General features: G+C 43.5%; 1 protein-coding gene across 1 annotated transcript in view; it reads left to right on the top strand.

Annotated features, from left to right (window-relative positions):
* AUH (AU RNA binding methylglutaconyl-CoA hydratase) overlaps nt 1–24,135 on the top strand; it is a 536,927-nt gene that overhangs the window by 41,799 nt on the left and 470,993 nt on the right. Inside the window, exons 2-3 of the mRNA XM_085632723.1 lie at nt 6,130–6,197; nt 6,294–6,381. Of these exons, the coding sequence (XP_085488849.1) occupies nt 6,130–6,197; nt 6,294–6,381 (156 nt within the window). The remainder of the gene's footprint in view (nt 1–6,129; nt 6,198–6,293; nt 6,382–24,135) is intronic.

Genomic DNA, 24,135 nt, shown 5'->3' on the forward strand with positions numbered 1-24,135 from the left:
CAAGGCAATTCCGCTCCTCTTCTGATGGGCTCTGTGAGCCCATCATAACAGGAACATAGTGGTAATCCTTTCAATGATGACGGAGCTGATGGATTACGATGTCGGTTTTCGACAGCCAATGATTGGCGGTTAGAAAGCGACTTTGGGGCTCCCTGGCCCTCCGCCTATGGGCTTGGGGGGCATCTACGGTTCCCACCTCATCATCCTTGCACCGTCCGGCAGGCACCATAAGGTGCCTGCCACACGGTGCAGGGATGCCTACAAACTTCAATTTTCCGATGTGAGCTTGTGCTATGGGTGTTTTCCGTCCGCTGCACCAGCTCCCACTGGAAAATGAATGGTTACACCTTCACTATGTGCGGTCGCATCCAAATTAGGGTGTTGGAATTGCCGACCTATGGTTGGTAGGTTGCTTCCCCACAACTATGTCATCCGCCCGACATTGTAATGAGAGCCTAGGTTGTTCTTTAGGCTTCTTGAGCATATCAAGCAGTTCCACTCGAGAATATGGCCACACTCTTCATGCTGCAATCCTTTTCAAATATGCTATCTAATGTCACAGTACATTTATTCCTCAAAAAAGTATTAATCAATATTTTCTTACTTTTACTGTGGTTGATATAATCTCGCAAAATATACAACATTCACACAACTCTGTCACTTCTTTCTTAAATTGTAACAGAACATGTACAATATCAGCACCAATCTCTTAAACAAGAGCTTTATCACCTAACTCCCATACAGAAAATAACGCTCCAGCAGACAGCTGAGATTTTCTTTGCTCGGATGACTCTTAACCAGGTCCTAAAGAATCGCAGACATAATTCTAAAAATAACAAATTCTACAACAATAAAGTATCTTTAGCAGCACTTTAAGAACTAACAAAAATGAAGGGCCATTGAATCAATGCTTCAGGATCCATGGAGATTGCCCTGCGCCAGAATAAATCTTACTATACATCTAAAGTCAGAGAGGCAGAAGATAAAGCTTTTGCCCTCTTACAAATCTTCAAATCTCTATCCTCTACTAAATCTAGTTGTAAGATTCTTTTCTCTACTTTGCTGCTCTGCTTTAAAATAGTTGATCCTTTTTCATATAAGAGTGGCAAAATAGCTAGTATCAAAGCTTCCTTAATTATGATCCCATAATCAAAACTAATTTGAGTCTAGCTTTGAGCTTTTTTTTCCATTCCTCTCTCATGAAAGGCTGAAAATAGTATATGAGAATTAGAGTGACGCATGCCCCGGTTATTTTGGCCCAAGTCCTGTGCTTCCAGATGTGCTTAAAATCCTGAATACATTCTTCATGAAACAATCTCTTAATCTGGTTATCGATTCTGCTAAACTAACAATTGTGCTAAAAAAAACAAAAGGCTGATCCCAGTGATTTTTTAAACTACTGCGCCTTAGACAACATCCATTGCATATTGAAAAATATCTGACTACAAACCTGTTAAACAACGTCAAGTTTATTTCAATTTAACAATCTGTTACATCTAACATATTAGGAAAATGTATCTGCTACGCTTTTCACAGTATTAAAACACCCAGTTAGATGTTTGTCAAGAGCAGCTATTATCACTAGACACTAGCTTGTTAGCACTTCTTTTATTACTGGACTTAAGTATGGCCTTTGACTCTCTCAAACATTCTCTATTACTACTTAATTTACCAGACGAGGTGGGTATCTGAAATTCATCTTAAAAATGAATGCGTTAATTTCCATCAGATAGATCTTAACAATTGCAGACTCTCCATTAGCAAAATCTGAGCATTGTCACACTTCCCTCCCCTTAATGTTCTTCAATACATACAATTCTCTTCTTGGTGGAAGTTATTCACTCCTTTAACATCTCTTCCCATATGTATGCTTATGATTCCCCACTCCATCTTTTAATAAACAGCTCAGAAAACTGCCCAGAAAACGTCTGTTTGCTTGATTCACATTCAGTTCTCGACAAATCTTAAGCCTCCAAATCTCATTACAACAAACAAATGATGGACGGAATGCTGACAATGCAGACATTCTCCCCCAGTCAAGAGATCTGGGTTAAATCCATTGTTCTTTTGCCCACTACACCACCCCAGTTTAGACATGGCCATATGCAAATCAGTCTTGACCCTGTGCCTCATGGGAACAGTCCAGCCCGAACTGCCAAGCCATGTCTTCCCTGGACCGGAATCAAGCATCCTAGGACCGGTTTCTGGCTATCAGCCGTCATCAGCCAGGATAGCTTGACTCCAGTGGCGTAGTGAGCACGGGTCCCACGTCTGGGAATACCCATCCCACTTAGGGCGAAAAGCGTTACAACAAACAAATGATGGACGGAATGCTGACAATGCAGACATTCTCCCCCAGTCAAGAGATCTGGGTTAAATCCATCGTTCTTTTGCCCACTACACCACCCCAGTTTAGACATGGCCATATGCAAATCAGTCTTGACCCTGTGCCTCATGGGAACAGTCCAGCCCGAACTGCCAAGCCATGTCTTCCCTGGACCGGAATCAAGCATCCTAGGACTGGTTTCTGGCTATCAGCCGTCACCAGCCAGGATAGCTTGACTCCAATGGCGTAGTGAGCACGGGTCCCACGTCTGGGAATACCCATCCCACTTAGGGCGAAAAGCGTTACAACAAACAAATGATGGACGGAATGCTGACAATGCAGACATTCTCCCCCAGTCAAGAGATCTGGGTTAAATCCATCGTTCTTTTGCCCACTACACCACCCCAGTTTAGACATGGCCATATGCAAATCAGTCTTGACCCTGTGCCTCATGGGAACAGTCCAGCCCGAACTGCCAAGCCATGTCTTCCCTGGACCGGAATCAAGCATCCTAGGACCGGTTTCTGGCTATCAGCCGTCATCAGCCAGGATAGCTTGACTCCAGTGGTGTAGTGAGCACGGGTCCCACGTCTGGGAATACCCATCCCACTTAGGGCGAAAAGCGTTACAACAAACAAATGATGGACGGAATGCTGACAATGCATACATTCTCCCCCAGTCAAGAGATCTGGGTTAAATCCATCGTTCTTTTGCCCACTACACCACCCCAGTTCAGACATGGCCATATGCAAATCAGTCTTGACCCTGTGCCTCATGGGAACAGTCCAGCCCGAACTGCCAAGCCATGTCTTTCCTGGACCGGAATCAAGCATCCTAGGACCAGTTTCTGGCTATCAGCCGTCATCAGCCAGGATAGCTTGACTCCAGTGGCGTAGTGAGCACGGGTCCCACGTCTGGGGAATGTCTGCATTGTCAGCATTCCGTCCATCATTTGTTTGTTGTAACGCTTTTCGCCCTAAGTGGGATGGGTATTCCCAGACGTGGGACCCGTGCTCACTACGCCACTGGAGTCAAGCTATCCTGGCTGATGACGGCTGATAGCCAGAAACCGGTCCTAGGATGCTTGATTCTGGTCCAGGGAAGACATGGCTTGGCAGTTCGGGCTGGACTGTTCCCATGAGGCACAGGGTCAAGACTGATTTGCATATGGCCATGTCTGAACTGGGGTGGCGTAGTGGGCAAAAGAACGATGGATTTAACCCAGATCTCTTGACTGGGGGAGAATGTCTGCATTGTCAGCATTCCGTCCATCATTTGTTTGTTGTAACGCTTTTCGCCCTAAGTGGGATGGGTATTCCCAGACGTGGGACCCGTGCTCACTACGTCACTGGAGTCAAGCTATCCTGGCTGATGACAGCTGATGACGGCTGATAGCCAGAAACCGGTCCTAGGATGCTTGATTCCGGTCCAGGGAAGACATGGCTTGGCAGTTCGGGCTGGACTGATCCCATGAGGCACAGGGTCAAGACTGATTTGCATATGGCCATGTCTGAACTGGGGTGGCGTAGTGGGCAAAAGAACGATGGATTTAACCCAGATCTCTTGACTGGGGGAGAATGTCTGCATTGTCAGCATTCCGTCCATCATTTGTTTGTTGTAAATCCAAATCTCATTAGCACAAAATCTCCGATCCTGCTATTCAGTATACAAGTAAGTCGGAAACCTTAATTTAAGTGACACCATCACTGAAAGGCCACTCCATCTCATTTGGGAAGTTTTACATCTTGGAGTTATTTTTGTAAAAAAAATTCATTTATCTACAAAGATCATGTCCTCAAAATCACCCAGTACCAAGAAAAGTCATAGGGATTTCCCTGCTTCTTTCGTTTAGTACAAAGAAGTAACATCATCAGGCCTACCACAGTACCAAAGATAGGTCATTGCAATGTCCTGCTCCTCATCCCACCAATGCATTTTAAATTAACATCAATTTGTCTAAAGTCATCTCCTTTTTTTTTTTTTGTAAACAACACCATGGCCATAACACTCCATGACTTCAAGATAATATTTAACTTTGCGTAGAAAGTGCCCTGTGCCACTAATTAGTCCCTAACAATCACATCTTTAGCTTAACACACCACTTCTAAGGAACTAGAAAAGAATGGCAAAATGTGCATAATTAGAGATTCCACATATCATGGTTAACATTAAAAATCAGTTATTTGGTCACGGAGGAAGTTCCATGTAGTCAGCTGAAGTACTTAAATTTTCCTGCTTCTTGTGGCAAAATGGCAGAGGTGTTGCAGAGAGATTCAACACATAGCATAATCTGATTGTCATCCTCTGACAAGTGAAAGGTTGGTAGGGGGTAGCGGGTTCGAAAATAAAGGTGGCTAGTGGTTGGTAGCAACAATGTCCTAGGTGATGGAGGTAGGGGAGACTTTTAATAATAATTTGGAGAACTGGGAGGCTGAATGGACAGTGGTCATGTGCAGGTTAAAGAGGCAACAGAAATCTAGTGAGGAAACTCCTTATTTTCTTCTTGATAACAGATTTTTAAGTCGTTCTTCAGACAAAGCCAAAGGTTTTCAAAGGCAGAAGAGTAAAATGTTAGTAGCGTACACCCACTATATTTCTAATTACTAATTTTGGAGGTATGAATGAGAATAAAAAATATTAATGTAAGACAATCAGAGAAAGCAGGAATCCTTTGGGTCCTTCCTCTAAAAAAAAGTTGCTGGCTCATTGGGCGGTTGCTGAACAAAGGCTAATGTGCTAGTGGTCCTGATAATCTATTGAGGCAATCGAAGGGCTAGCCTTGGAATATCATTAGGAAATAGAATTATTTTGTTTTCCAAATAAGCTAGCTGTTCAGCTCACTCACCAAATCTTTGGAATTGCGTTCATGGTGGGTTTGGAAGGAAATGTCATAGAAACAGAGAATGTAATGATGAGATTAAAGCCAATTTGAGAACTTAGAGCTCCCTTCGGAAAATGAGAGACGGAGTGCTGCAAGCAAGAAAGGCCCTCTCCGGTGGGGGCTAAAGGGGATACCCCATATGCTTTTTGAACAGTCGTTTAGTTAGACTATTCATTTTACATCACAATTTTTCCAATTTATTGGCTAAAAATGGTTTTAAAGGCAGGTCTGAAATTGAATGCATGCTGTATTCCAGTATTTCAGAGATGGCCACTATTCCAGTACTTCAGAGGCGGATGCAGTACCTGTAAAATGTACTTGCCTGCAACAGCAATGCACAATTCTGCTTAAAAGAAAAACAGTGTTATGCTCCTTTTTTAAAGCTTTTGGGTCAGGATGGGCTGCAGAACCCTCAGCCCATCTTACTTCTGAAGGCAGCCAATATTGGGAAAAGGAGGGGGTGTTACATGTGTTTTGAGTCGGTATTCCAGCCCTGGAATATATTATAAGACCATGGTAGGGTGACAAGGTTTGTTGGGGTGTTGGCGATGGAGACCGAATGAAGGCGGTGCTCTATGATTGGGTGGTTATATTAAAATCCAAATGTCAGGGTAAATCCTTAGATTGTTTTTTAAAATTCTTTTTTAAGTAGACTAATCCTGCTGTTCCAGTCAGAGGTCGTCCCCATATTTCATCTGTTCTATTTGGAGGAAATGAGGCGGTGTTCATAACCTTTTACCTTGAAAATTGCTGCTCAGTAAGGGAAGATGGGAGACTGGACAGCTGGAGGGTAGCTGTGGTGCTGGGCAGTGAGTTCCTCAGAGAGGCGAGGAGGCGAATCTACAGCTTATGCCAAGTTATCATGTTACTGCCATTCAAATGTTTATTGTAATAATCTCACTGTAGTGTTTTTTTTTTTCAGGAATAGTTGTACTAGGATTAAACCGACCGCATTCCAAAAATGCAATCGGCAAAAGTCTTTTGAAAACTGTAAGTATGCTTTTGAAGAACGCTGATTTGTTTCCTCTGAATTTGAGATTCGATAAATGCATTTTAAAAAGTGTCTCATTTTGTATTTTTGTGTAGATGCTGAAAACTGTAGATTCATTGAAATCCGATAAGAAAGTACGGACCGTCATTCTGCGAAGCGAAGTGCCTGGAATATTTTGTGCCGGTAGGGAAGTTTATCTTGTGATATATATTCGATACGCTATGGCCTGTTCCAAACGTAAAGAGAATCAGGATCTGGCAAAATGTTTTATTCATTTTATGTAGACATTTCGTTTCCTAAATACTAAAGAGCACTTTAGTCTGGAGACCCACATCAGTGGTTGTGGTTGAACGTTCATGACTTTTGCTGTAGAGATAGAAGTAGACATCAATGCTTGTCACACTCTGAACAACATTTGTGTAAAGCTGAGTAAGGCTGTTCAATCATCCTGTGTTGCGAAACTGTGCAGCAAGCATCATTGGATATAAAATATGTCGTTTCAATGAAGCCATATAAAAGGGAAACGTTTTCAGTAGAGCAGTGTTTCTGCTGGGACTGTCCTATGCATGTCAATATGTCATTAGTTTAATAAAGTAGCCATGCAAGCAGTGCATAATCTGTAAAAAAAAAAAAAAAAAGCAGTGAGGTGCCGCTCCTTCGCCGCAGTGAAGGAGCTACCAATGATGTTATATCATGTTGTTGTTGTGGGCCTTGAAGCTTGACTGTTTCTGGAATTGTTTGCATGTGACCAATGAAATAAATTCAAACAGAAAGGCAAGATTTAAACCATGTTGGGATGACTCATTGTATCAGATTTACAACATTACATTGTATTTCACATGTAGCGGAGGGCAGATCCACTGCCAAGCAAACTGATGAAGCCAATCCACCCCCCGCCATCTCTAAAGCTGGCGCTGGAACTCCAATTATTTAGGTGATTGGGGGGCCTGATGTGATTTAAGTCAAGGTGTGGCCCTGCTGCATAGGCAGTGTTTGAGCCTTCTTCCATCCCTGTTAGAGAGGTGCTCTAGAGTGTTAAGTTGTGCATGAGAAATTCATGTGGTACATCAAGCTAAGAGAGGTAAACATGAGAACAGGCTGTCTAACAATAAGCAATTATACCTCCAGCTTGGTCAGTTTCTCTCTTATGGTGCAAGCAAGTTGGCCTCAGGCAATTGCTTAAGTAAGACAGGCAGATTGCCACCTTTCGGCTGCCAAACTGAGGATGTTTTTGCATCTGCTGGTCACGGGCCAAATCCAGACCTGATGGGGGCACTGCTCCAGCCAGGATCTTTACATCCAGGTATTATGCCCTAAGTACTAAATGCCAGCAGTCAAATTTCTTGGCTTTTAAACTCTGCGTTTTTTCCATGATGGCTTGTGCTGCAAGTGGCAGCACAAGCCGCAATGGAAAAAATACAGGATCCAGTCGTCAACACGGCAGTCAGATCGTAGTCTTGGAAGTGGGACCTCCGACTCCTTGTTGGGTGGTCCTGTTTCCACTACGATGCCTGTGAGACGCGCATCCGACCGGCATCATAATCGCCACCTAAGTGATTTTGATGCTAAATCTGGTCAGGCTACCTTGTGAAGCTTGTTGCAAACCTCCTGGAGTAGCTGTCACTGATATGTCACACTTTCATGGAGATAGAGTTCATCAAAAGTGTATGCATGCCTTCAAAAATCTAATTTCGTTGCTTGGCAACATTGAACCTTTGTTGGTACAATACCTGTGTGTCACCATCCAGTCAATCTTTGGGGGACTGAGCCAGTCTAGAGTAAGTGCCTCTCTCATCTCCAAAAGAGGGTCATCTAGTTGAGATTTATAGCATATAAATTGAAGGTTTGTAGTTTTTGATTTCAGTGTTCTCTTCTACATGTATATATATTTTCTGGCATAGGTAAGTGCTGCGTTTAAGAGTACACATTAGTCTCTCTTTCAGTGTGTGTGTGTGTGTGTATGTATATATATGTGTGTGTGTGTGTGTGCATATATAATTTTTATATTAACAATGCTCATTATACAATATGGTTGTTGATCATACAGTACATACATCATCACATAATTGACACTCTGAACCTCCCGTGGTGTGATCTCAAGCATTGTGTAGGGGGTTCCAAGATTTTCCTCACTGTCCCCCCCCTTGCAAGACAGTTGTGGGATACCATCTGGGTCCTTATTGTAGCGCAGACTGTAGCAGAACTTCACCGGTGCATCCCGGCCCCAGTGTTGGCCCTCTGTAGCTCTTCCATGATGATCAAAGTTTCCCATTGTTTGGGGCACCCCCTGGCCTTCTAAATCACTTCCACTGCTTGCTGACACCAGTCCATATATGTTACCCATTCCGCTATCTTTCAGTATATTTTTGAACACGTTCTATAATGGGTATGCAGCAGATATGTGCATCTTGAATTGATGTGTTTTTGCAAACTCTAATGTTTTCTTTGGCATGTTGAATGGATGAAAAATAAGTTTATTTCTGATGATTTAAGGTCATGCACAAGGCGTCTTCAGGGTACAAAGTATGGGGTGAAGTAAAGTTATGGTTGCAGGATTATTTATTTTTAAGATTATTTTTGGTAATCCTTTCATCTTTGAAGCATAGGAAGGGGGATGGATTACCTTCAGAATTGGTGGGAGTGTAGGGAGAGAGGAAAAAGAAAAGAAAGCAATGGGTATTTGCGCATTTGACTGCTTCAAATGTGTGGAATTGCACACTGTGTGCAATTCATCTCAGGGTGGTATAGGCAGCCCACAAAAAGTCACAGGAAAGGTGCAATAGTCTGCCTTTGAAAACTGTGCTTGGCGTACCTTTCCTGATGCACATGTACCATTAAAATCGTTTGTGAATACGGTACAAGTATGATAAGGCAGAGCCGTAGTATTCTGTCCGAACAATTTTCACTCTTTTTGTTTATGAATCTGTACTCCAGGATGTATGGTTTAGAATATATATGGGAGCTCAACATCTGACAGTACATTTTTCAGTGCTTTCCACAGTTCATTTATGCAGGCCAAGTATAACAAATCTTAAAATATATTCAAGTATATTGCCTTGCAATCAGCCTAGTAACCCAATCACTAAAACCATAAAGTTCTGGGAAAATAAAAAGTAGCCCAGGTGACACATATTTAGAACTCTTTTTGGAAAGGCGTATTTGCACAATTGCAGAGTCAAAATTTCTCCCACAAATGTGCAGCTTCAGTTTTGGTGCCCCCATTGTCCTGATTGGTTATCGAGACTCTTCAGTTGATTATCTGACACTATAGATAGGTTTCGAGAATTGTTCACCTTGTGACTACATAACAAGAATAAGGCTAGGATTTGGGTAGGTGCTTAAAAACCTTTTTGTCAGTGCAGTGAAACCAAATGGATGCTTAGAGTGTTGCATTAATTAAGTGAAACTGAAAAGTCGACTCTGGGTTGAAAAGAACTCTATGGGAAACACATCAGTATACAAGAAACACCCTTTGTATGCCCCAGCTGCTGAAAAGTCCTAAACACTTTGAACTGGCAAAATATAATGTATTGTATTGAGCAAGAAATAAATTGACATAGTTCAAGACTGTATTTACTGGGGAAATACTACTGAAGCCCATCTCGAAAACTGTGAAGGCAACAAGTCGAGGCTGCTCCTGGGAATCAGCAGTAGGGAGGGGAGGGGAGAAGATGGGGAGGAGGGAAGATGGGGAGGAAGGGGTTAAAAAAATCGCTTACCTGCCTCCTCTCCTCCATCCTCTCCGTCCTCTTCCATGCTTCTCCTGTGCACACAGGAAGCACCCAGATTCCCATGCTCCCCATAGCCAATCACAACGCCTGAATGCAGCGTTGTGATTGGTATGAGCACCATGGTTCAGTGCTCAGCCAGGGAATGGGAGTCTGGGCATGTTCTTGCAACCTGGGTGGAGAATATGCAAAGTGCGCATGAATGTGGCCAAACATTCATGTGTACTTACATAGAGTCCACCACTCCTCCCCTCCTCCGAGAGCAGAGCAGTCTGCCTCACCCCACCAAGACACTGCAGCAGGAACAAATAAAATGATAATAACGTCCAGCTACTATCATTTTATTTTTTTCCTTTTTTTACACAGTGGGGCGACGCTCCTCCGCCTTAGCAGAGGAGCCGCTACTGAAGGCAACAGCTTATATACACTAAGTTTCACTGAGATGAGAAAAAGGTTAGTTGTGGAAGTAAATTCTAAACTCTGATGCATAGAATCATGATTGGCAGAAAATTAAATCTCGTAAATTGCATTCATTTATTTGGTGTTTTGTGTAGCGCAAACCAGGTCGCCAGGGTAGCATAGCTCTTTACAAACGAACCTGTGGTATGCATTGGCTACACCAGATGGACTTCAGTATGAGATGTGCACATACTGAAAGTCTGTTCATAACTTACAATGGAGTAGCAGTTTAGAATATTGTTGTAGGCCATCTTCCAGACTGGAGTTACGTGATAAAGGCGATGTGCAAGGAGTATAGTACAAAACAGCTAAATTGATCAATGTCATGTTAGCATCCGCGATGAATTAAATGTTTCCTATCCAAATGTCTTAAGATCCTCTTAGATCTTGGTACCCTTCAAAGGCAGGCTTAAGACAAGTCAAATTTGTAAGTGTTGCTCCAAAAGTAGGATCATCCGTCCTTTTTTAAAACTAATATATTGTGCATTTTTTCTGGTAGCCAGAGGGCTGGATTTTGGGGCATTTGCAGAGAAAGCCAGCTTCAGCATTCTCGTATTTTAAAGAGGGGTGTTTCCAGGCAAAGAAGATCTCACCTTCTGAGCACATGAGAGCCCCCGAGACTGTTGATTTCTTAGCTAGGTAATTCGATGTCCCCCCCTATGTAAGGACCTATGAACTGAGCAAGGAGATTTTAACAGGCATCTGGCTTCCTTGGAAAGTCCTTTCCAGGTGATTAATTTGGAAAAGCCACCAACTTGGTGGAATTTGCATATTAATACATTCAAGGACAGGATTGTTGAGCTTCAATGAAGCATGGGACGGAACTGCAAAATGAAGTTAAAAAAATCCATTTCGAAAACACACTCTTATGTGTTCCATATAAAAGCCGAGAGTTACAAACATTTTGCAGGTGTTTAAGTGAAGGAAATACTCCCATATTCCATAGGGCATGAGGGGCAAGATTTCCCCATGGGGAAAAACATTCTCCCATGGAGAAAACATTAAAATAAATAACATGTTAGAATACAAGATTTCAAACCTTTTACTCATGCAGAACTTGGCACTTGCTGGACGTTCCTCATGATCAGTATATCTGAATTGACGTACTTTCTGAAATCCATGACTGTCCGTGTTTGAGCCCCAACTGTGCATGCACTAAAGTGCAATTTTGTGCAGTATGCAGAGCTGGACCTCTTGTGGCTGTTTTCAGTTTAACTAGGAGGCTATGTTACATCTAAAACGTATGTCTATGCCTGCAGACTGTTGCTACTGCAGATCATGGTATATAGTGATATAAGGCTTGAATCCCCTCTGCCTCTCTGCCTTATTTATTCATTAGTAAAATGATCAAATATCAAGTCCCAACTGTCTTGTCTTTGCCTTTCTATTGATTGTTCTATTGTTAAGGTGTGATGATGACTTAAGGGTTTGGACCCATCGTTGTTTCAGGACATCGAGGAGCGAAGATGTATTCTTCTGCCTCTGTCTTCTGGTTTTCAGGTTCCTAGAAAGTCTGTGGTACGTTTTAGAGTTTTTGTAATTGAATGCTTACCTTTTGTGGTTGACTGTGCCTGGCTATACATCTTTGCTGGTGGTTGAATCTAACTTTTGGTGGATTCCTGGACAGTGAGACACCAGAACACTTGACCAGCGTTTCCGTCTGTGTCATTTTTTCTTTCTACACTTCATTTTCAGGAATGCTTGTGAGACCTGAGACTTGTCACTTATTTCAAATTTAATTTACAACTGCTGTGTGTGAATGTTCATTGTTGCTTGTTTTCATGGTTTATATTTGTATCTCATTACAATCTATCTGTTGCTATGGTAAAGCTCTTTGACAAAAGTTTGACAGAGGGTTCTATATACTAATCTACTTTTATGTGTAAGCCTACAATTCTTTTTACAAACTGTAATCTGCTTCAAACGTAGGAGGAAACCTATGTGAGCACATTTCTGTCTTTTACTAAATGCCCCTTTGGATCAGGCTCAGAAGAGGAACCCTTGGTTGTTCTCATGTTACGTGTAAAGAATCCATGTGAAATAGGTAGATCAAGCAGCAATGCTATTTTTATAATCGGAAATGCTTATATTCTGGCCATGTATATATTTATAAGGATTTCAATAGCACAAATGTTACCAAAAGGCAGTGGAGTGCTGTACATGGTCAAATACAAGCATTAAAAGTCAGCGTGTAATAGGAGAGTAAGCCGGGTTGTTGAAAGTTAATACATTGTGATGTAGTGTTCTTTAAAGATGTGATTCTTCCAGTGCTTTCCTAAATTGGAGGCAAAAGACACAGAATTGATGGAAAGAATGCAGAACAAATCAACAATTTCACCCCCAGTCAAGAGATCTGGGTTAAACCCATCATTCTTTTGCTCACCATGCCACCACAGTTTAGACCTGGCTATATGCAAATCAGTCTTGACCCTGTGCCTCATGGGAACAGTCCAGCCTGAACTGCCAAGCCAGGTCCTTCCTAGACCGGAAACAAGCATTCTGGGACCGGTTTCGGGGTTTCACCCCTCATCAGCCAGGATAGCTTGAATCCAGTGGCACAGAGAGTTCAGGACTTACGTCTGGGCACAACCGGTGCACTTAGGGTGAGGAAGCAAAAAACACTCAATTGATAGGTGGAATGCAGAACAAATCAAAACATTCACCTCCAGTCAAGAGATCTGGGTTAAATCCATAATTCTTTTGCTCACCATGCCACCCCTGTTTAGACCTGGCCATATGCAAATCAGTTTGACCCTGTGCCTCAGGGGAACAGTCCAGCCCTAACTGCCAAGCCAGGTCCTCCCTGGACCGGAAACAAGCATCCTAGGACCGGTTTTAGGGTTTCACCCCTCATCAGCCAGGACAGCTTGAATCTATACCGCAAACATAGCCAAAAGGCAGTGGTGTGCTGTACATGGTCAAATACAAGCACTAAAAGTCAACGTGAAAGCTGGGTTGTTGACAGATAATACATTGGGATGTGGTGTTCTTTAATTGGAGGAGCATTGGGGCTGTCCTAATGGTCACAGGGATGTTGTCCCAGGTCCTGGATGCGTTAATGAAAATGATTTCTGTTTTGTTTTTCCTTTTTTACATCTATTAGTCCGCTGTCTGATGGGGTCTTGAACTCAGGTGTGCAGAGAACCACCAGTGATGGTGAGCTTGTTTGCAAGATAAGCAGTGGTGCTGGGCATGATGGCACTGTAAATGATACAGGTGGTTTTGAAGATGGTGGGGGCTGGATAAGGAGAGCAAATGGAATTCAATCAATATGCTGGTGATTGTATCATATTTCTTCAGGGCCTGGATGAGATGTGCTGTGGCATTAAGGATGTCCCTGAAGGGTGCATGTGTGGAATCTGGGAGGCCATGGAGTAGAGCATTACCTCCATTCAGATGTGAGAGAAGAGGGCTTGAACAACAGTTCTGGAGATGCTTTCTGAGAGAAATTGCTTGATTATCTGTAGTAGAGAGAGCAGGTACAAGATTATCTTGGTTTTTTTTCATTGTGTTCCTTGATTATGGAAGTTGGCATCCAGGGTGAATCCAAGTGACTTGGCATTGGTTGTAAATTGGGCCTAGAAGCACCATTAAGCCAGATTATACTGTATCTTTTTTGTTGTTCATGAGAAATACCAGGAATCCTGGCTTAGTTGAGTGTAAATTCGGGAAGACACTGGATATCCAGGTGTGGATAATGTGCAAGCAGTGTTTGAGGCATTGGCTCTCTGGAACAGAGAAGACTTTCAAGTAGAGTTGTGTATCATCGGCATATTGATAACTCTTTTTTTTTTTTTCAATAAACTTTTTTATTGAATCATAACAATAAGCGCAGCAATGCATTTCGGTCAAAAAGGAAAAGGCACCACATTCAGATACTAAGTATACATATATTTTTGTACACACAACATCCCCCTTATACACATCAGTCTGGTACATCTACAACATCCGCCAACAAATCATTTAATCTAGATGCTCCGTGGCGTAATTCCACCGTTGGAGATAAACACCCCTGTGTGTGTTCCATGCAGCCCACTTACGGTCCTACTTTTGGGGGCATCCTCTGTTTAAAGACATCGTTCTCTGCAACCATTGCTCTGTCCATATCAGCAGCCCAACTTCTAATACACTTCATCTCCCCCACCTCTGTGCAATATTACGTTTAGCAATTGCCCACCCTAGCGAAACCCATGACTTCTCGTTCTGAGTGAGGTCCGTGGCATCCCAAATATTCAACAAACAGAGCTTCGGGGATGTCGCCAGTCTTACCCATGCGGTCTGTAATTGTGCGGTGATGGCTTTCCAGTATGCTTGAGCCACCATACATTCCCAAATTATGTGGAAGAAGGTCCCTTCCTGGTGACATTGTCTGAGACAGGACGAATCGGTCCTTCTTCCCATCTTGACCAGCACCCCAGCCTCAAAATAGGTGCGGTGCAAGATTTTAAGCTGGACCAATCTCAGCCTCATGGGGATAGCCACCTCCATGGGCAAAGCTAGGGCGCCTCGCCAATCATCTTCATCTAGCTCTCCCAGATCTGTTTCCCACTGTTGCCGCAGACGTGCCAGGGGGTCCGGTCGATTATGAATCAGTTTTTTGTAGTTGAGTCGGGTCGAGTAGTAACCTATCTTCAAGTGGGAAGGCTTCAGGAGGTGGGTTGCCCCCCAGTTTTGCTGCTTTGAGTGCATGACTGATCTGTAAATATCAAAATGTTTCGGTTTGTGCAAGGTCGTACTCATTCTGTAGAGTGTCAAAAGTGATCAGCCCCTTAGAGTTCCACAGGTACCAACCCTAGAGATACCAATGAGGTCCCATTTGTCAAAATCAGGGCAGGCACTTAAGTGTCCCAGTTGTTCAGTTTCCCACAGGGGTGTTGCACGGGTGATTATATTGTGACAGCCCAATTTTTATTAACCCTATGCCCGGTTTCAATCTTGCGTGTTGTCGGTCCATTTAGGCGTAGTTTATTGGGATTTGTTTAGAGTGCTTCAATAAAACCGCCCTGTCCCATGAGCCACCAGTTGGTGCGGAAACTCGGATCTCCCCTATCTCCATGCGCCCAACAATTGATCACCACCAATTGAGACACCTGATAATATATCCGGAGGTTCGGCAGCGCAATTCCCCCGTCATACAACCCAGCCGATAGCTTGTGCATCGCTATGCGTGGAGCTCGCCCATCCCACAGCAAAGCACGCATGGCACCGTCTATATTAGAAAAAATCGGAGTCAGGGATCCTTTCAGGGTTGTTCTGTAACACATGGAAAGGAGGAAACACCAACATTTTAAAAAGGGCAGCACGTCCCAGAAGAGTAAGAGAAAGGGTGCGCCAGTGTTTAACATCGAACGGAAACGTGTCCAGGGGCCCTGCAGGTTCATGTCATAAAAACTGGAGGAATCAGTTGTGATATAAATGCCTAGGTAGGAAAGCCCTCTCGTGTTATCGGGATCTGGTAACCTTTCGGTATTCACAGTGGCGGACCATATAATAGATACAATTGTGATTTAGACCAGTTTATTATATAGCCCAAGTGGTTGCCAAAGATACGGAAGATGTGGAGGATACAATTTAGGGTAGATGTCGGAGAGGCCGTATATAACAGTATATCATCTGCATATAATGAAATTCTGTCCTCGTGATCATTGGTCCACTTGAGCCCATGGACCAAGGGTCACCCCTCACCCTGACCACCAAGGGCTCAAGCATTAAAGCAAAGGAAAGGGGGCATCCCTGTTGGGTTCCCCTGCTCAGTTGAAACATTCTGGAGGTGTGTTGGTTCACCACCACTTGGGCGGTAGGACCGATATACAACAACTTGATCCAATTTGGGGCCCAAAATCCATTCTTTCTAGAACCGTGAATAAATAGTTCCATTCGATGGTATCGAAGTCCATTTGGGTGTCCAGAGACAGCAGGCAAAAAATCAAAAAGGGAGTGGACCACTTGTCCTGTGTAGCCAGGGTCTTATCACTGTTATTTCCTTCGTAAAAGAACCCTCATAACTATACACAGGTACCAGAGGCGGCATGAACTGGGTTACCGCTTAAGTGTAAAAGTGCAGCATCATCATAGGGTCTTTTTTGAATGTACGCTGCCCTCCACCCGGAGGAAGACCTTCTGGTTCAACAGTAGTGTCCAGACATGAAAAACAAAAAATGTGAGAGGGTTCGTATTTAGTGAGTTAAAATCTCTTGGTCATTGTTTCCATAGTGACTTTATTCTTGAAAGCTTGATCAGAGAGTTAAAAGAAAGAAGTGCGGGGTGAGACGGAGTTACTGGTCTGCCGTACTTTTCATGGTATAGGGGTCAACATGTTTCAGCCTTCTGCAAGGGTCTAAAGGCTTTCATCAGGACCGTTATTTGTAGGAAGGCGCTCTGTCGCTCCTAAAGTGAGAAAACTTGTCACTTGTTCTGAGTAGAGGGGTCAGATCAATAGTATCTGTACCTAGAAAAGGTAGAAAAGGTTACTTTCACCAAATTTTCTTGATTCGAGGCCATGATTTGCTGCTTCATGCGATCGTCTAGGGCAACTACTTATGTGAGGGGAGGTAAGTGAGGATAATATGTAAATACAGAGCAAGTAGGCGAAAGCCAGGGGCAGTTACGTGAGGTAAAGAGATGCTAATCTCGGCGGGATGAAATTAAAAATTGAAATCATTGTTGAAAATGTCCTAGTTCATAATGAATTGAGGGGACACGTTGTGGTTAAAGAATTTCAAAGCCCTGTAGATAATATCATTCAAGGTATGTTTGTAATCATGCAAAGGATTCAAAATGTCATCATTAACATCATCATTAATAGTGAGTTGTTGGATGTGCCGCTTATTGCGACGTGAGTGAGATGAGCTTAGTCACATCTTCTAAATAACCAGTCGTTGGTGTTTCTAACAACATGCTACAGTAATACGTCAATGCGTGTTTACCTCAGACAACGTTAATAATATTCATACGTGGATGCCCGGAGGCAGGCCGAGAATTCATTGCTGTAGTTAAATGACAGAAGAGGTAAATTAGAAAGACCTTACTTTAGTTTGGACGTTGTTCCAAAACAGCGGCGGCCATCGGAGCTTACCGATTCTCGCACGTTTGGTGTCTGCATCTGCCTCTTCTCGCGGTACACCCAACCAGAATCGTCCGTGTAGGCTTACCGTTAAAAGGTGCAGAGGTAGTGGAGGTTGAAGAAGGACTCCACGTTGTACGGTAAAGATTGGCAAAGTGTCATGGTTGGCACGGTACAAATGTGTGTTGGAACCAACAGGAGAAAAGGGGGGTTGTTACTGAGTGGGATTGTATACACTAATCTAGTCGAGACATTGCTGTTCGTGATGTAAAATTATACTTTGTTAGTGTGTGATGTTCCCTAGGGAAACTATCATGATTGGAATAGGGTATGGTGGTAGAGAAACTTCGACACTCTCATGATTCTGAGATCGAATGGTGGAATAAATATTCGTTATGCGTAATTAGCGTGCCTTGGTGTATAGATTAATCAGGTACTGCATTCTTGTTTGTTTCAAATATTCATGTGATGGAATGCTTAAGTGGCTAAGGTGTACCATGGGATATTATCGTTGAGGCCTTGTTTGTCCGTGGACAAACGGTCAATCCAACGTTGTTCTTTCTCGTACAAAATACGTTCGGCATTGTAGTTGACAGTTCTCAAACTTTCTAGGACTACCCATTTAAGATCACTGGTGGCATGGTTGTTCTCTATGAAGTGTCTACTCATTTTGGTAGTCGCTCTTTTGCAGTTCACGTTGCTTTTATGTTCTGTGATCCTCAATTTTATTTTTCGGCAAGTCATTCCAATATATTTGAGGTCACAGGGGCAGGTGATCATGTAAATTACGTGGGTAGTATTGCAGTTGGTATGTTGTCGCAGTGTCCACGTAAGGTTGGGAAGAAGTTGGATGGTTTTGGTCACTTTTGTTAGGCTGCAGACTGAGCACGTCCCACACGGATAGTGTCCTGTGATCGGTGCAAGATTCCATGCTGCTGTTATGGTTTCTGTACTTGTTTGCAGAGCTGGTCTAGTACGTACTAGAAGATCTTTTATGTTCTTTGTTCTTTTGTTTGCAAACCTTGGTTTAGGCCATTGTAAAGTATCAGAGGTTAGAATTCTCCAATTTTTGTTCACAATCTTTTTCACTGTGTTGGACATAGTATTATATGTGGTGACACACGTTAGAAGATCCTCTGGTTCTGCCCGTGTGGATGTCTGCAAAAGATTTTCTCTCGGTTGGTACAGGGCTCTTTTTTGGCACTTCCTTATGATTTTTACTGGATAGTCTCTTTTGATTAGTTTTTCACCCGATTCTTTGGCTTGAGTTTTGTAAATTTGAAGATTGCTACAGTTCCTCTTGAGTCTAAGAAACTGGCTGAATGGTAAATTGTCTCTGAGAGGACACGGGTGAAAGCTATTGTAAGACAGCAAGCTGTTCTTTGCTGTTGGTTTGTGGTACGTCTTAGTTTGGAGGAGGTTATTCTCTGGATAGATAGTTATGTCTAGGAAGTCAAGTTTGTGTCTGTCGAAAGTGCAGGTGAATTTTAAGCACTCATCTCTGGAGTTGATCCATATAAGAACATCTTCTAAAGACTCAGCAGTATCTTCCCAAATCATTATGACGTCATCTATGTAACGCTTCCAGAATTTTACTTCAGTCAGGTACGGATTGTCAGGGTTGTGAATGAATTTTTGCTCAAAGTCACTGACATACAGACCCGCCACACTGGGAGCAAAGGTGCTGCCCATCGATGTACCGTGGCGTTGTCTATAGAGTGTGCCCTCGTATTCAAAAAAGTTTTCAGTTAGAGCTAACTTGCAACACTGTAGTATGAAATGTCTCGGTGTTGAGTGAGTCCAAGGTTCCGAGAACAGCACGTTTTCAAGTGTGTCTAGGGTCTTCTGTTGGGGGAGACTGGTGTATAAGCTTTCCACATCCAATCCCACTAGATACATGGTGTTTTCATTGTATATCTGGTTGTCCAGTTGATTGAGGAGGTCACGTGTGTCCTTCAGGTACGTGGGTGTTCGTTGTACAAGAGGTTTGAGGAAATGGTCGGCAAATTGTGAAAGAGGTTCCAATACTGACCCAATTCCTGAGACAATTGGTCGTCCTGGTGGTGGAGATCTATTCTTGAGACAGCAGGGCCACATCTTCCCAATACACCATGTAGGCGACGGAGGTTCAGAGCGGTATTGCGGCCTGGCATAAAGCCTAATTCAGTCCGGTGAGCAGGTGAAGAAGTCTGTTGGCCAGTAATTTTGCGATTATTTTAGCTTCTGTAGTGAGAAAAGAAATGGGTCAATATGCCTTGCAATCAGCCGGTGGTTTAACCGGTTTGTGGATAACCACTATTGTGGCAAGTCGGATCTCCTCTGGTAAAGCCCCTTTTTCATAACTCTCTAAATACATTTGGCATAGATGGGGAAATGGTTTAGAGGCCTTTAATTTAAAAAACAAATTCGGATTCAGTTGGGTCCCATATCCTTGTCCGAACGGATATCCCTAATGGCCAATTGGACTTCTTCATCAGTGGGATCTCCTTCTAGAGAGTCCCTGTCTTCTGATGACAGAGAAGGGACCTTGATGGTCGAAAGAAACTCCTGTGCCTCAGATGCTGAGATTTTTGTAGTAGATGTATCATATTGATGACTCTTGATGCTGTTATCTGTGAGCAGAAGACACCAAGCGCTTTTGTGTAAATGCTGAAGATGACCGGATACAATATGGAACCATGGGACACTCTTCAGGTGATAGGGATCTTTTGTCACGGTGCTCTTGTGAACAAACTGGTGTCACCTGGAAAGGTATTTGAAAATTGGATTACTGAAATTTCATCCATGTCAAGGCAGAGTATGACTTAAGCATTTACTCCTCCGGTATGTTGCTGAAGTTTTTGTATCAGTGAAAGACTACCCAAGATTAAGTGCTATGGTATAAAAGCAACATCTACCACATAAAGCGGCAACTGCTCAGTTTCTCTTTTTGTTTGGCAGTGTACTGTCTCCCAGGAATGATTATTATATGTATTTATTGTTGCCTTTGGACATATATTAAACGGGATTCAAGATTAATTAAATGCTCTTACTGATATAAACCTTTTAGAAATGTATAGTTTGTGTGTTTTAATCAAACTCTCAGAATTGATATCAAATACAATTTATTGATCATCCTGTGTCCCTAGAAGCAGAGGTTGGTGGTTTTAACAATTTGAGAACTGATTGTATGAAAAAAACATCCTTTAATAGTTCAATTCGTTTCAGAATGCAACTCAGAAAGTAAATTGTGCATAATAAATTTGTATTACAAACAACCTTGCTCTTCCTAATATTGGTATAATAATGATGACTATGGTGGGATTTAAAGAAAGAATGAAGGAATTGGTCGGGTCATACTTATTTGCTCAGTCTTTCTCATTCTACCTTTGCTCAGGCACCTGAATCTTTTCTGTGTTTGGTGTGTGACGTTCACATGGACCACTTTTTTTTAATCCTCTATGAAGAATGCCAGCTCCTCACATCTCAGTGCAGGATTACTTTTTTATGTTGTATAGAGATACATGAGCATACACAGCAGAATAGTGGTTCTCTTCCCCTTCATAGATATAGTAGAAAGACTTTTAGGCATATAGCAGTCCCACTACAAACATAACTGCCTTCATATAATGTTTATGTGACCGGGTGACCTGTCAGATGTCTTGGGCCCCCTCTATTATAGACGTGACAAATCCACTATTAGACATACGGTTATTTATTTATTTGCAGCTTTAAATAGCATGAACCGGACTCCTCAATGTTGGAGAACATGTTATATAGTAGCATGTGTTTAGGATAATACTTACATAATGTAAACAGTGAATAAACTATAGATGATGAAAGCATGTAACATGTATTTCAAGACGGGAGTGATTAGTGTAAGAGAAGTCAATGGCCATCAAATCTGTGTGATTAGGAGAGGCTTGGGGAGAAATTGTTTATAGATCTCCGAGTCCCTAGTGACCGGTAAAACCAATAGGATCTTGCCAGATGAGACAATATAGAAATTTGTCTGGCACACCCAAACTCTTGATATCCTTTTGCAAGGGTGAGAGAGTAGGCTTCCTAGAGGTTGGAGTTCCACATTTTTGGAGCCTGCCCTGATAATGTTTGTTTTAAAGTCCTACTTTCTTGTAGGATGGAGTTATGAGACAGAGCGAATCAGTGTTTTGAAGTGAGCGAGAGTCACCGTAGATGACTAACTTGAGCATTGGTAGTCTACTGTATATATCCTATGGAGGGGAAAATGGACTCTAAAGGCCATCTTGAATAAGCATGAGGCATATATGTCTATGGTGATCCAGTTTAGAGAAATTAGGGTTGGTCACCGCCTGGAGCTGTATACTAGACAAGCTGTGGCATGGAGGGTACTTCTAAAGGATCCAAATGGATTCTACGTTTGTCCATCAGAAGGTAGATGTCTCAGCCCAGCCTTGGAAGAACTAGCAATTACACTACAGTTTTGGAGTTGTGCTTGTTTCCTGGAAGTAGCCTACATTTGGATTTGTTAGTAGCAGTGAAAGGGACATGCTAAACTGTTTCGAGGGTGTTCTGCCTTTCCCCAAAGAGCAAAAAAATATTGGCTATTATCTGCCATGATAGGTCTCGGGGGCTTTGGCTACCCTAAATGGTGTAAAAAAAATAAAACCCACTTTGCACTCTAAGGTCCCGACTTCACCCAACGGTACCCAGATCCCATCAGTTATGTGTTAGTATTAGTTCTTACAATACGACTTTCAAATATTTATTGGCTTGCAAAATCATTTTCCTAAGGAAACCTGCAAACATTTGTGCCCCTTCCCAAAAAATAAAATTGATTAGGCTTGATTTAAAAGCTTACGCTCAGTGTCATGTGATGTTTAAAGCCAGTGGAGTTCTCGACTTCGGTTCATTAGAGTAAATAAATTATATTCTGACAGGGCCCTGTAATCTGACAAGTGTAAACATGGTTATTATTGTTAGTGGTAGTTGAGACATGATGTGTCTGAAAACTTTTGAAGTGTGTCACTCTCAGATCAAGATACATAACACAAGGCATAAAATGAGTTCTGTAACTTACTGAATGATGAACTACAGCGGTCGCAGTCTGTAGTGGTCCAATAATTTTGATATCAGGTTTAACCCCTTGTATGCCCATGACGAGCTGGACTCGTCATGGAGCACAGTCGCGCTGTGCCCATGACGAGTCCAGCTCGTCATGAGGCATACCCTAGGGAATCCCTCTGGTGCGGGCACCAGAGGGATTCCCTTTCTGCGAAAATAGCCTCTGGAGCTGGGGAGGAGCTTCCCCAGCACCCGAGGCCCCCCCCCCTCTCACTGTAATGATGATCGGCGCGCACGTCGCGCCGACGTCATTACAGTGAAAGTGAAACTGAAATGAGCCAAGAGGCTCATTTCAGGTTTCACTTTGTACGTGCTCAGGGGGCTATCTCAGCCCCCTGAGCACGTAGAAAGACGGGAGAGGTATCGTTGGAAAGGAGAGAATCTCCCCTTTCCAATGGTACTCCTCCCCAGTGGATCCATGCTTGGGGCTCGCCCAAAACGGGCAGGCCCATGCCCCCACCCCCCCCCAATTACTACAGTCTTTCTGCCCCCCCCCCCCTGGGGGGCAGATGGGGCATCGGCCCCTAATCTGCCCCTTCGGGGGGGGCAGAAAGCCCACTAAACACCAGGGATTTTTTTTGCGCAATTGTTTTTAGGGTGTGGGCTGCCCGAAACGGGCACGCCAATGCCCCCACTCTCCCCCCCACAAAAATGTCAGTCTTTCTGCCCCCCAGGAGGCAGATGGGAGCTGTAGCCCCCAATCTGGCCCCCCCTGGGGGCACAGAATGCCCACTAGAAACCATGGATTTTTTTGTTTTATTAGTGTAGGGGTAGGGGCTCCCCAAAATGGGCATGACAATACCCCACCCCCAGAGAAATTCCAGTCTTTCTGCCCCCCCCCGGGAGGGCAGATGTTGGCAGTGGCCCCTGATCTGCCCCCTGGGGGGGCAGAAAGCCCAGTAGCCGCCAGCGAGTATGCAGGCTATTTTTATGCGTGGGGGTGGGGGCTGCCCAAAATGGTCATACCAATGCCCCCACCCCCACAAAAAATAGCCACAGTCTTTCTGCCCCAGGCAAGGGCCCAAAACGTAGTGAGGCGCACTACGTTTAGGACCCTTGCCTGTTGAGGCGCACTACGGTTTGGACCCTTGCCTGTCGCGGGTACTTGGGCCTCCCACACGAGTGAGGCACCGTTTTTATCGGGAGACCCGGGGGAACGTTGGGTGGTAGGAAATTTTAGTCAGCCCAGTGATGCCTCAACTTTCCCACACAAAAATGTGTGAAAAAGGTGATTTGTTTAGCTAAATTTGAGGTTTGCAGGGCATTCTGGGTAAGGAAACGTTGGGGGATCCATGCAAGCCATACCTCCCTGGAATCCCCCGGGTGTCTAGTTTTCAGAAATGTGTGGGTTTGGTAGGTTCCCCTAGGTGGCTGCTGAGCACAGGGCCAAAAACCCAGGTGACCCCCCTTGCAAAACCAGGTCGTTGTGAGGTAGGCAATTTTCATGTCGCCTCAATACGTTTTGGGCCCTTGCCTGTCGCAGGTACTTGGGCCTCCCACTCGAGTGAGGCACCGTTTTTATCGGGGAGACCCGGGGGAACGCTGGGTGGTAGGAAATTTGTGTCAGCCCGGTGATGCCACAACTTTCACACACAAAAATGTGTG

Source organism: Triturus cristatus, chromosome 2_1 (genome assembly GCF_964204655.1).
Source record: "Triturus cristatus chromosome 2_1, aTriCri1.1, whole genome shotgun sequence".
In the NCBI taxonomy this organism is placed as follows: Eukaryota; Metazoa; Chordata; class Amphibia; order Caudata; family Salamandridae; genus Triturus; species Triturus cristatus.